Here is a 13,932-nt window from a genome sequence, read left to right as displayed (position 1 = left end):
AGCACAGTGCATACGATGTCTGTCATGAAATCTATGATTTAGAGCGGTACCTTTGACAGTCATGGGGGACGCCTCGGGTTTTTGGTTTTGTCTGTTAATTTTTTTTTTTGGCTATTCGTGACGATTTCAGGGCTTTGGGATAAAAGAGGGTGCATACTGGTGGGGCAAGACTAATTGCGCCTGTGAGTCTTCATCGGAAACTTATCTCGCACAGAGCCCCCATCTTGGTATGTGTTCTGCGGTCGGCCAGGACCCCCGCCAGGCAGCCCAATCGTAAAAAGTGCATGCAGCTTTCCCCGGATAAAAGAGGTGTCGCGAGGATGTAAAATGAAGCGTGAATTAAGAGCAAATGTCGCTGGTCCGAATACCTAATCAAACTCAACGCCCGGACCGGACGACTGCCGCTCACCCCGCCTCGATCAGCATGTCCAGGCAGCCGAGGTAGTACCAGTGCTTGCCGAGCACGTGGCTGCCCTCCTCGGCTACGAACAGGACGCGGCGCGACAGGTCCACCATTTCCTGGATGGCCAGCCTTAGCAGCAGACACTGGGCGAGCAGCTGGGCGGACGCCAGCTCCGCCTCGCCGTCGTGGATCCGGCGGTTGATGCTCAGCGCGATATAGCCTGCGGCGACGGACATGGTCGGACGCAAGTGGGACCGGCGACGGGAAGCACCGAATCTGCCCGTGCAGTGAGTCAGGACCAGCGACGCGAAAACGCAGGGAATGGTCCACGCAACCGGCCGCGAAATGCGACGTGAATGGAGCCGCGCTCTGGCCAAAACCTGGCGGCCGTTACGTGAACTACCTACATTGACGAGATGGAGTGAACGACATTCCGATGGTAATGCAGAGTAACCAGTCAAATGTATACTAATATTCTAATATCTACGGCGTGCCTCTGGAATGGGCCTGTCTGATGACACCCTATCAAAAGTGAGTTATGCAAGGCTGTGTAAAGCGTCGTAGGCGTTACTCCGCAACAGGAGAGCCTCGGAAACGTATCGGTTCATTGAGTCAAGATGCTGACCGGTGGGACTCACCGTTATCCAAGGCGTCGAACAGATCTCCATTCGCAATTTTCATGCGGAGCACGATGGTGTAGAGACTGGCTGCGGTGGCGAAGTCCTCCTCCTGCATCATGGCGAACAGCGCCTCTAGCTTGGAGATGGCCTGGCGGGAGTAGCTGGACGCCTGTCTCAGACGGCCACGGGCCATGCATGCCTGTAAACCGAGGATGATACTTCGCTGTCATAACAAGTGTATGATGGCAACATACACGTCCAACCGATAAACACAGGTCGTGATTTTACCGCAGGACAAGAACAATTTTGAGACAATCACCTATCTATTTACATGGGTTGGAGTTTTTGGACGCACACTGATATGGGCGTATGTAAAATTTTACCATACCAGGCCGGCACAACTCCCAACTTTTAATTGATAAACAACTTTAACGTGCCGCAGTTACGCTCATGTGTCCCTGTTGCCCCCCCCCCCCCCCCAGCCCACCCTTGAAATGCTCTAACGCACACTGATATATGTTGGTACCCTTCAGTTAAATTAGCCAGAACCTCTGGAAACGAGCGTCTCGCACCACGCCCAGCCTCTACAATATTCTCCGTGAATTGGCAGAAGTACGGATGCCACATTTTAAAATCATTTGAGGGCCCAGCTGATATGATTGACCTAATACGCTCCTAAAACTCAATTTCTCTACGGATTTTGGTCACCTCGAGGTAATGCTCTACATTTGTTTGGGTTTGTCAACTCAAATAGCTATTTTGAAGACAGTTCGGTGCAGGTTACACCTCTGGGTCCTCCGAGAGGGAGTATCCCACCTGTCTTGTACTTTTCACTTATCGTTGGATCAGACGCCTACGATATATCAGCGATACCAGTTTTCCCGAAATCCTTTTGGGTAGCTTAGAATTTCCATTGAAATAGTCGCTCCTGCGGGAGAGCTCTCATTTGCCTCCCGGACACGAATGTGAAAGTAATACATTTCGTTTGCAATGCTTTTCCAATGTCCATCGTTCCGCAGTGTTTGCAACACACAAAATGTCAAAATGTCTGTGTAGTAAATGTAACGAAAGATTGAAGAACTCTGTGTACACAAACTATATGCAGATATGAAGCTTTTATCCTGCAAATTTAGCGAAACATTTCACTATGGCTTTGATTTCCCCCGTGGCGTTTACCACAAGCGACCCCTTCGAGGCGCACTCCTTTGGGAATGGGAGCATCACATGGTCCATGACGCGCTGGTTCATACTTCAACTAGCACGTTTCTTGGTAACAGACCCTTGGTACCCTCCCGGCCAATCACAAACATTCTTTTGCTCGCATCACTTTAGGTGCGCACGGCGGTTGTCATGACGACGGTTGTTGCGACCTGCAGTGAAAAGGCGTAGTGTTGTTAGCGAGCGTTGACGTCGTGGGTTAGACTCGAAAGTAATACAAACTGATGTCATTATGTCATGAAGGTGCAAAGGTGGTGCACTACTCAGTGCTATTTTTATACGTAATTAGTCCTGAGATTTCACTAGACGATGTTGACTAAAAATGCACTTCAAAGGTGGGACGCTCGCTTTAATTCTTAAACCCCCTATGGGTTATAATTAAGTCCATCGAACCAGATGGATTTCCTCATTTAATAAGTGTGCTGTACTGGCAGATGACACTTCTATGCCAGTGGTATTGAATACACACAGTAGCACCCCTCGTGCGCGGTGATCAGTATTCGTCCGAGACCGGCATGTTCCTGCCATTACGCCACGGGCAGGCCCGCAGCAATCAGTGAAGCACCGTCAAGGATTGATTTGACCAAAAATGTCTTGGGGAAATTTCATGCGGGAAAAAATTATAGCCACCGCCTGGTTCAGGTGTTTTCTCGTGAAAACCTGCTAGGGTCGGTAAACTGGGCACTATATCAAATTGACATATTGCAGAGTCAAATATTAAAAGCAGGTAAGCCAGCTACAGGATATTATGTGGTGCAATCGACAGTGCAACTAGAAGTGATGTTTTCGTGTACCTAATGTACAGACATTTCAGAGATAATGTCCGCATTTCCTCTGACCAGTATTCATGTTCTGGCCATATGCATTGGTGGGCAGGGGGAGCTCATGGGAACATTCATGAGGTTCAAGGTTAACACTTTGGAGGGGGGGGGGGGGCTTAATCCCGAAAGCACATTGGGCGATGATCTCAGCAGAAACCTCTCCCAGTACGCCAGTTGGCCACCCCAACAGCCTGTGATCGCGAACACCTGGATGATACTGGAGTAGGCGGTGATGAGCTCGTGAAAGTCGGTGCTGGCTGCCTCGGCGATGTTGAGCTGCATCAACGCCGCCAAGTAGCACACAGACTGGTTGTGTTTGAGGTTGAAGACGGCCACCAAGCTGTTCAGGCAGTTGGCCGCCTCAACCATGATGGGAGCCATCTCCTGGTCGACGCTGCCTGCCAGTTCGTCATGGCTGCCATCGGCGCCACTCGGAGGCGCTCACACAGTCCGCCAGCTCTGGCGTGAACGCCTTGGACCGTCGAGTGCTGGCGGCTTTAGGTTATTAGCCAACTGCATGTCGCCTCGCGTTAGTTAAGCTGTCGGCAATATACATGTCTTTAGCCTAAAGTAAGGCGCTCGTGCCCAGTGCCACACCGATGGCAGTCAAATAGTTATCAGGTTTGGACGTACGGTCCAATAACCTGGCGTACCACAGAATAACTTCAGGAAAGGCAGGAAGGGCAACAACGTTACGTTTAGAGAGGTTGAGCAGTCCCATCAGGAGTGACCAAAGAATGGCTGCAAGGTCTTAAGAATGTTTAGGTGACTTCGGTAAGACGTGGTGTCCTATTCAAAATATCAGATCGAGCCAACCAAAAGCTGTAAACGTCTGCAAAACATGCACCAACTCTGACATCTTAAGATGAATTTCAGTGAATCATGCGTATTTGAACCTCACTTTGCCCATAAATTAATAACTCATTCGATTTTACAAGAGGAAGATAACCCTTCGTACTATAAGGCTTTGATAGCTCACACTCAATTATAATCATGTTGGGGTATAGTGACGCCACTTTTCTGTTGGTGGATATGGAGCATACCCAAATTGACAATTTGTTGCCATTCTTGCGGATAATTTTTGGCGGATGTGATCACACCATTAAACACCTGTGAGCCATTTGATGAATTATCAACGCGTTGTGTTTCGTTTTGTCCCAGAGTAACGGTTAGACGTGAAAGAAAATTATGACGCAATGCTTGTAGTCATCGGTCGTAACATTTGGTGTTTATGACGAATGAAATTCACACAATTTCGCTTTAAATTGCTACTCGGAAATTATTCATGAATGACGGGGGTCATGGTAAAGGATTACCAAACGCATCCAAGTTACAAACATGAATGTGCTGACATTCATACTCTGGTCATGATTTCCGCCAAAAACTTCTAGCACAGTCCTGGGGACTGGAACATCGGTAAACGAAGTCTTAGAAACCTCATCATATTGTTGCATTATTACACATTTGGATCTATATTTTCATATCTACGTTCTCTGTGAAATTTGGGCTTGGAAACTAATGTTAACTTAAGAAATTGAACGAAGATGTGCCAAAACACCTGAGTTATAACGCCGTTCATGGGATCCGTTGTAGTAAGGCAATCATAAATATTGCTAGATTTAAACGAAAAAGCTATTTTATTTGTTGCATGTTTTGCATCTACTGGACAACGGCAGGGTTAAAAATTGTACAACAGTGAGGTTCATATCTGCATGGTTCCTTGAAACGCACCTTGACGAGAAGTCATGCTTGATCGCACTGCAGAGATCTGACTTTCCGTCGGCTTTATATTCTACGACTGACCAAGATAGTGCCGTGGGAGCAGCTTGTGCACCATTTGGGTGATCTCGGCCGCCCAGATGTGGAAAATGTTGACGTGCGTGGGGAAAGATATCTCCAGCATATCCAGAGCCGCCCTGACCAAAAGGTAAACACATATCAGCCCCTTGTCGGGAACATGCTTTCGTGGTGAGAACGTCGAAGGTTCACAAGAGACAATAAGCGCGACACGGCAACTCCCTATTGCGAGCTATGCGACAGATAAGCTAACCAAATCGAACGGAAATAGAAAAGAGCGCAGCGATTGGAGCGAATAGCCAGGCCTTGTACTCATGAATGATGCAGGATTGGTACAGCACATGGTCTGTTACAACTAATTGAGTTAACGATGCATAATACGGAAAATGCAGATGATTGGGCTGATTCAGGGGCAGTAATGATCGAGCCGACCGGTTCGATCCTTTTAGCCATGCATAGATCACACTACAACGCTTCAGTCGTTCCTACCCTCCTATCGTTTGCCCTCCAGACTCAGATCGCGCCCACCTCAGGTGCGACAGCGAGTCCTCAAGCATGCCCATGCGCAGGTAGGCCTGGCCCATGAGGTTCTCGATGCGGGCGTCCTGCCACCACGCGGGAATCACATCACCGTCGTCCGGGTCCGGCAGGGGGCGGGCACCTGGCCATGAGAGTGACGATCAGCAGCGGAACAGTGGATCAGCGCGGAACAGCGAGAGCGACAGTCGAGCCCGACATGGCGCCGTCGTCTTAGTGGGGGCAGCGCTGCGCAGAGTAATGAAGACGTGCATTGCAATGGCAATGGACAGCACTGAGTAATATGATACACCGTTGTAGATTTGCACGCTGCATGCGTCCCAGCTGTACCAGAGCAATGCTCTCGTTGAACGTTTGTTCGTACATTCCGGTGGCTTATTGGTTACAAGGTGAGCTCTATTTCAATAACTTGACCCGTCGGCTGAACTGCTCAGAATCTTTGCCTGAACGGCAGCTTGATAGCCATATACTTTCGAGTAACAAACATTTCGAGAAACAAATGCAAGCAATTTTACACGAGAAGCACACAAAATGTTGTCGAGCATCGAGACCTTTTTTCAACTAAATGGCTTGCACCATGCCAAACTGCCCGTCGCGCTTCGTCTAAGAGCAGGATTTGTACAGTAGCCCTTTGTGCAGCAGCCCCTATGTAAAGTGCCGGAGCGCTCGCCTGTCTTCATCTCGTCGACGAGAATCTGCGCCTCGCGCAGGTAGGTGAGGGCCTGGCTGTTGTTCTGCAGGGTGATAGCCGCCTCGCCGGCCGCGGTTAGGAAGTGCACCGTCTTGCCCACCATGTCTGGCAGGGACACACGTGGCGCATGGCACATGCCGCACATGTCAGCGGTACAAACAGCATGTAGATGTGCACAGGCGTGCCAAACCCACGAAGTCCATATCGAACGGCACACGGGTCAACGAAGGTCATGACATGGGGCTCGGCTCACCGCTCTGCGTTCGCAGTGCGCTACGGAAGGGTGATGAAGAGCCTCATCGAAGCACAAGTGGCGACCTGATGTAGTGCTCAGAGCGTCACTCCTGTGATCACAAGGAATGAAACCTGACATTCGACCTCGGCGCTCCTCACGAAACCTCAATGCAGCGACTGTAACAAAAAGCCAATTTGCTAAAGAAACCACACCCGTCTGCGCGGTAATATCTACATGGAGCGAGCGTGCCATCTGCCGTCTGCAGCGCTGCCGCCTCACGTACTGGCGTTTTTCCAGTGTCTGATCAGCTGCGGGTAGACAGTGGCCAGGATCTCTGTGCAGCGGCAGGCGCGCCGGTCCAGCGGACTGGCGCCCTCCTCCTCTTCATCGCCCCCGTCCGTCACCATCGATGACGAGCGCGAGCGCACGTGCTGCTCGCGCGCAAACACGGCACCGCGCTCGTCAGTAAAGTGGATCGAGCCGGTCAATAGTGAGCTTAAAAATAGCCACAAAGAAAGACATGAGGTCTGTTTTAATAGGATATAAATAGTCGTAGGCCTGTCCACCGCAGTGGAACGGCTTTGTCTACCACCTGGGTCTGCAATGGCACGCGTCAAGATGTATTCTTGTTAAGGGAACGCGACGCACGACGTAGCGGGTTTCGGACCACAGCGGTCTATGAATTGGTGATATTGTACAGTGACAACATACGGTGCAATAAGACAATATGCGGTACGATGACACAACGTACGCTACAATGACACAACATCCAAACCAGCTGCTAGTCATAGACATGGAATTTTTGCATCGAGAATGCGTTTACGCATTTGGCATGGAGCACATTCTTGAATAACTACCAAAGAACTGCCAAAACTCTCATGGTGCAATGTTGATCCATCACATACACGCAGAGCCGGTGGGACCGAACAAATAAATGAGAATAAGATCCAAAGGTTTCTGGCAATCAGCTTCCGCACCACGTTGTCTCGTTTGCTGCCGGCTGACGCTACATGAATGGCTGCACTGGCTTGCCCGCCATGGCCGCCTGTGCCCTTGTTACCTGTTGGGCGTTAGTTGCTGTCTGCTGTATTGGACGGTACACCAGGCTGGTCTCCTGCAGCCGAGACATGGCCGCCCATTTTAGTTTCGTTCAGCAATGGCACAGGCCATGCAAGACAGTATATGATGTTTTAAAGGCTCGTACTTTGGCGTTTACTGGATCCCGATAAACATGTGTTTGTAAGAGGGTGAGATGGATATATACGATTATATTTATGTCCCTTATGTTTGCATACAACTTGGCCACAAGACGAAGACAGGATAAAAAGACACAGCGAATGTGCTTATGTTTTATATGAGTAGGCACATACGCACCAACTGTGCGGCGCGCGGCAGGCCACGTTCCTTCGAGAGCCCCGGAACAGCACACATTAGCATCTTTAGACGCCACTATATTCTTGACTTACCTGACCTCGCTCCCTGCTTTTGGGAATCACTTTGGTGCCCCGGTGGAGGCGAGAGGGTCCGGCCTGCTGCTGTTGTGCCATCACCGACTGTGACGATTGCCGCAGCGCCACTTTGAAGGATTCCTGAAACAATGCGTTTAGCCATATTTATTGTTGTTGTGTCCCATAGTAATCCGTTTACCAGAATCAAACAAAATTAGACGTGTACAAGTGCTGGAAGTAGCATTCACTTCGCGCTCGCGGCACAAGGATGCTGACTCAGCTCAGGCGTGCTGCAGACACTGAAGTGCAATGACATGACACGAATTTAGGGCACCCGGGGCACAGCCTGGAGCCTGCACAAGTGGTGTGCTCTCCGACCACCTCCGCCTAGGCTGCAGCCCTGCCTGGTGTCGGCACCACCGACCCACTCCCCGGCAGGTGTGCCAGACTCGGTGCGTCGCTGGCGATAGCCGTTATCTCAGTGCTGTGCTCCTTGACTACCTCAGGGCCCTCCTACCCGCAGACAAAAGTGGTGTGCTCCCCGACTGAGTGTGGTCGTCGCGCCCCTGTCGCGTCACACCCCTGTCGCGTCGCGCCCCTGTCGCATCGCGCCCCTGTCGCATCGCGCCCCTGTCACATCGTGCCCCTGTCGCGTCGCGCCCGGCCTCGTCGTGCCCGGCCTGGTCGTGCCCGGCCGCGTCGCGCCTCTGTCGCGTCGCGCCCGGCCTCGTCGTGCCCGGCCTCGTCGTGCCCGGCCGCGTCATGCCCTGTCACATCGCGCCGCTGTCGCGTCGCGCCCGGCCTCGTCGTGCCCGGCCGCGTCGCGCCCGGCCTCGTCACTCACCGATCCGCTGAGGCCGTGTTCGAAGTCGCCGCCGCCGCAACTGCGGCAGCGGTGGGCGCGGCTCTCGAGCTGCAGTGCCGCGTTCCGGTGCAGGTGCTGGCGCTGCTTCTCCATGAGCGTCTCGTACGCCAGCTCCTGCCGGCGGCGGAGTGGAGCCGTCAGCCCGCCGGCTTTTAGCAGCCGGATGGTAGGCATAACAGCCGGCAGCTCCAGGCGGCGGAGCGGCTGTCAGGCAGTGTTCTAAACTGAACAGGCCCGCTGGAGGGGTGGACTAGGACCACCTGAGACCAGCACGCCATTGATGATGCTCCCGGCAGACAGTGGAGCAGTGATTAAACTGACAGACTGACACCTCCAGGCTGATATTAGCTCAGAGGGATGACTCGTCCAACGCTGAACTGGAGGCCGGCCTTGGTCGCCCCAGGGTGAAAAGCTGAGAGACCGGCATCACTCATGCACCTCAAGAACTACATACCGACATCATTACGGTCGCAAAATGGCCTTGGCAACAGACGCATCCGAAGACTTCAATAATGAATCAATCGAATGGCGACTAGAGCGTCACGGTGTTGCAGCGTCACGTTATGCAGCCCATTTAGAATCGGCCAGGCATGCAGACCTGTGCTTGGTTCGCCCCCGATCGATGCCGTATTGTATGGCTCTGCGACTCAAATAAGTTCTCGGTACTTTCCCGCCATTGTATACAGTACCATCAGTGTGCGAGATTGTAATTAGCTCATTTTGAATACGGCACATAATAATGTTTGCTTCTCAGTACTATATGTATGTTATGCTCCAATCAGTCGTTTTATATCGGCGGCTTCATTCTGAAATAGTGTTGGAAGACGCCAATGCTACAAAATACTACTCGTCAAATTCATACCATATCGTCCAAATGATATCTGCCGTGAGCAAGCATATTTTGTGGAACGACAAAGCAGGTGGTATGCGATCAGAGGTGTGGGTAATAAGGTGTTGTCTATAAGTATTGTACTTCATAGATGTCCTGAATATTTTTATTTTTATCATGACAACTCTGGTCTCACGACATCAGCACTAAGTAAGCGCCAAAGTCGCACTCATTTGAAGTGACCCTAGGCATTAGTGAAATTCGTAGCTATGTGAGCAGTGTATAACGATCTATATGCTGTACATATAAGCCATCAGCTTCTATGCATGCATGAGGTTTCTTAAAGACCATATCTTATTTCGGTGGGAAATTGTTTCAACACCATTACAGTCATAGCAAATGGCATTGGGCATCCTACCACGTTACAATGTAGTGCACAGTTTCTCGCCTTTGAAATGTACGAAGGTGAGCGGAATCAGAACGATTGCGTCGGTACTTCTTGGCGAAACTGGCGCAGTTGGACGTGGTCAGGTTGCATCGGTTGCATATTCAGTTTGCGAGTTAAATTCACCCAGAAACTGGCTGTGGTAAGCGGTATGCCAAAGCTATCATTTGAATCCAGCTTCAACTGAAGGGCAGGTACCAAGATTCACGTTATGTGATGATGCGATGAATTTATATTGCAGATGTCAACGTGCGCGTTCTCAGCCACCCCTTACTACTGCCTGCGAGCCGGGGCTACCAGCTTTACGCCTGTGGTGTGTGTGAGTGTGTAAGATGCACTTGCTGAAAGCATGTGTAGATGAGTCGGTGGGCGTTGAGACTTGTAAGCTGAATACATTGTCTGTGAGTGTAGCCGGGGTTTCACTGCATGGGTTCTGTATTGGCTTGGCTGCTTTCATGTTTGCCTTTAAAGCTTTGTGTATTGCGCATGGGCCAAAATGCTGCGTTATTTGGTGAAGGCTGCAACTTTCTCGCATGAAAAACATTAGCTCACAGACGAATTGCACGGACATAATCGATTCATTCGTAACCCTGAGCACAAGTCGTTGGATTGTTTTAATCAAGGACCAATCAAACTTAGTTTAACGCTTATCATGAGTCGATTCTGACTCTGATTCGAATCTTGCTGAAGTCTGTACTATACCACGAACCACCAGAGAGGGCCGGCGCTGGGCGACACCCGACCTCACCTGCATTATTGCAGAGACGAACCGCATGAGCTGGCAGTGGACGTACCGCGGTTCAGCACGCTGACACATCAGCGTCTCTGGGAGATCGCACGAGCAGACGTCAAGGGAGCACTGACTGACGAGTTCTGAGTCGGGGGGCGCACGTCGACGTCACAGGAGGACACGGACCGACGTCAGGGAAGCACGGACTAACGTCAGAGGGGCACAGACCGCTTCTGACAGAGGGGCACAGAGTTCTGAGTCGGGGGGCGCACGTCGACGTCACAGGAGGCCACGGACCGACGTCAGGGGAGCACGGACTAACGTCAGAGGGGCACAGGCCGACGTCAGGGAAGCACGGACTGACGTCAGAGGGGCACAAACCGACGTCAGGGGGGCACGAACTGACGTCAGAGGAACACGGACCGATGTATGTGGTGCATGGATTGCTGTTAGGGGAACCCATATCGACGTCGGAAGAGCATGGGCCGACGTAAAAGGAGCACGGACCAACGTCAGGAGAGCACGGACCGATATCAGGGACAAGTGGACATGCCGCCATCGCCGGAAGAAACGACGGCCCGGAGCGGGGCATACCATATCAAATCCGGGTTAACTTCACTCAATTCCAATGCCAACAGGCAATCAGCATTGTCACCAGCGCCCCGAAAGTTGCTCAGATTTACTGTTATTTTATAACGCGGACTGGTGTGGGGGCTTCAGATGGGAGATGGGAGCGATGAGGACCAGCTGTCGTTTCCAAAGTAAGAAAGACATAGAGCCTCATGGAAATTACAATGATTTCGTGTTAACGAAGTCTCGCCTTTAGAGATAAGTCTTATGAGGCCAGGTCAATGTTTCCTGAAAAAAATGAACAATAATAGCTTTACGCTCCTTTGTTCACGAAACAATGCCACTGAGCAGCATGAAACATTAACAGACACATTTCTTGTTTATTGTAAGTACAAAGATGCCTAGTGTTAAGTGTTTTGAGTATAAAGCTCAAATGAAGGGCTCAGTGACGGACCCAGAGGGGGACACTGGGCCACGAGCCCTCCTTGAGCCGCGAAGTGGCCCATAGGCTCCGAGGGAGCCTGTAACCGGTCGAAAAGACGCAGGTTTTAACACAAAACGCAACAAAATTGGACGCCTTTGGACCTGCAGGCAACCAAGAACAGTCGCAATCGAAAGTGGAGGGCCTACGAGCAGACAGAACAATACTTCACTGGTAAGAGGGTCATGGTTGGGCCCTTTTAAGGCTTATCACGCTCATCAGAGGCCCTACGCTATTCCCGGAGCTCCACAAGTCCATTCGCAGGGTTAATCAAGTATTTAAGGAGCCTACCACGCTGCCCTTGCATTTGCTCGGAGCGCCCTGTGCTCTTGTAGGGGCCTCATTTTGAACCTGCTTGGGCACACTCGATCGTTCGGGGTCCTGCAGATTGGGTTTTGGGTAGTTCTTATTTGAATGAAGAGCGCTACGCTATTGCTGATGGCCCCATCTGATTGAATGCCATTTTTGGAGGTGCCCCAAACTTTAAGGGAGTCTTCGATGTTGCGTGCCTCCCCCCTGCCCGCTGACGAAATCTTGGATCCGCCACTGGCAGGGCTCCGTTTATGTTACGCCTTTGGCCTACCGCGCCCTACCGGCGGATACGTCAGTTGCCGCGAGCCGCCACCGCCGGTCGTGGACCGCCATACAATGTTCCTGAAGTACAGTGCTACACAGAAACCAAAACAATGCCAGATACACAGTTTTGGTGACAAAACACGCGCGATAAATACTCCGAGGTTATTCAAAACTTGGCGCGGTTGCACAACAGGCTCGGAGTGACATCCTCAGAACACATTGCACGGTGGATGTGGGGGGGGGGGGGGGGGAGAAGAGGGGCATCGATCCCTTATCAGGGACACTTAACAATAAGGCTCAGACGGAGAAGGCTTTGTTGCAGGGGTGTCAGTTTTTGTAAGTTACTGAGGAGGGAGGGGGGGGGGGGGAAGAGTAGGCCCGACAACATATCGCCATTTTGTCCCACCGGACTTAGCCCACTTTTTCCATTTGACGCAATGTATATTGTTAACCGTTGCATAATCTATAAAAGTCTTTGCTTTAGATAATATAGAAGCTATGCAGGGTTGGACCCAAGGAGCAGACACCGTCTGTTCTGATCGGCACGTGAAGGCCACCTTTAGAAGCCACCTTATGGCGCCGAAGGTGCTCTGCTTTGGCGGAGGCGGCACACATTTTGGCTGTGGGGAAGGGGGATGGGGTCAGCCATGAAGGACCTCGGCCATCCCCATGTTCCGGAGCGTTTCACTTTAACCTCACAAACCATTGCGTGTGTTGTGGCGCTAGGTATGTGCAGTTTTTTGCATCGTTTATCCGCTCAGCTGTTACGATTTGTATCTTATGGTGTGAGCAACCATGCCTTTTTGTTATGAGAGTGGTACGGGACGCCACGATGCGGAAAGATGAAAGAAGATAGTCTTTGTGTTATGATCATCTTTTACCCACGTTTTTTGTACTATTCCCGCCAAAAACACTGGGGAGCAAGCCAACGTTGGGGGGGGGGGCAACTCAACAGGGGGGCGGGACCCCCACAAAAGAATACAATTCGACACCCGTGCTTTGTTGGTACAGTACAAGCATTTGCTGATCCCCGTGACTCCTTCCCCTCACTAGGTTCAGATGGGCCGATGTGGCCCCTAGAGATCAAAGATTAAGACCACGAATGAGTCCCGAAGGGCGTAGCTACAGGCGACATTAAAGGGATTGCTCCACGTTTGGAGAAACAAGCGTAAGATATCGTGAACTAAGGTTCCTGATAACTATTGGTATACTTCTGAGTGCAAAACACCGCTCCAGACATCACAATGTTTCAAGTTAGCAACTATGTTCCTCAACGCGTCATTGCTTGATTACGTCAGGGAACATTTGCATGGCGTTGATGTGCTGCTAGATCAGCGGCGCAAAAATGCCGCCATGGCACTCTCTTGTAGTACCTCAGATTAAATAGGGAAAATGATACCTGCGAGTAGATTAGACAGTACTATTAGCCTCATTCCTCGGAAAAAGCAGGAGCATGGAGACATAGTTAGGTTGATATTTCGGCAACATGCCTTTATCGAAACAAGACTTCAGCTGTTGTTTCGATAAAGTCATGCCGCCGAAATATCTACCTAACTATATTTACATTCTCCGGTTTTTTCGAGGAGTAAAGCTAATACTGCTGCCCAATCTATGTGAATATACCTGCAAGTGGTTTCCTGCATATATACCTGCAGATACCTGCAAG

At 50.9% G+C, this 13,932-nt stretch overlaps 1 protein-coding gene across 1 annotated transcript in view; it reads right to left on the bottom strand.

Annotated features, from left to right (window-relative positions):
• Positions 1-13,932, bottom strand: part of LOC119094203 (adenylate cyclase type 10) — an 82,703-nt gene that overhangs the window by 4,811 nt on the left and 63,960 nt on the right. The window contains exons 24-34 of the mRNA XM_037217278.1: positions 10,658-10,734; positions 8,615-8,749; positions 7,789-7,911; positions 7,383-7,436; positions 6,606-6,753; positions 6,067-6,192; positions 5,388-5,520; positions 4,866-4,978; positions 3,270-3,460; positions 1,042-1,222; positions 410-623 (exon numbers count right to left, since the gene is read on the bottom strand). Coding sequence (XP_037073173.1) covers positions 410-623; positions 1,042-1,222; positions 3,270-3,460; positions 4,866-4,978; positions 5,388-5,520; positions 6,067-6,192; positions 6,606-6,753; positions 7,383-7,436; positions 7,789-7,911; positions 8,615-8,749; positions 10,658-10,734 — 1,495 coding nt within the window. The remainder of the gene's footprint in view (positions 1-409; positions 624-1,041; positions 1,223-3,269; positions 3,461-4,865; positions 4,979-5,387; positions 5,521-6,066; positions 6,193-6,605; positions 6,754-7,382; positions 7,437-7,788; positions 7,912-8,614; positions 8,750-10,657; positions 10,735-13,932) is intronic.

Source organism: Pollicipes pollicipes, unplaced genomic scaffold, assembly GCF_011947565.3.
Source record: "Pollicipes pollicipes isolate AB1234 unplaced genomic scaffold, Ppol_2.1 Scaffold_4002;HRSCAF=4701_pilon_pilon_pilon, whole genome shotgun sequence".
NCBI lineage: Eukaryota > Metazoa > Arthropoda > Thecostraca > Pollicipedomorpha > Pollicipedidae > Pollicipes > Pollicipes pollicipes.
This window is presented reverse-complemented; position numbering and strand designations above follow the sequence as displayed.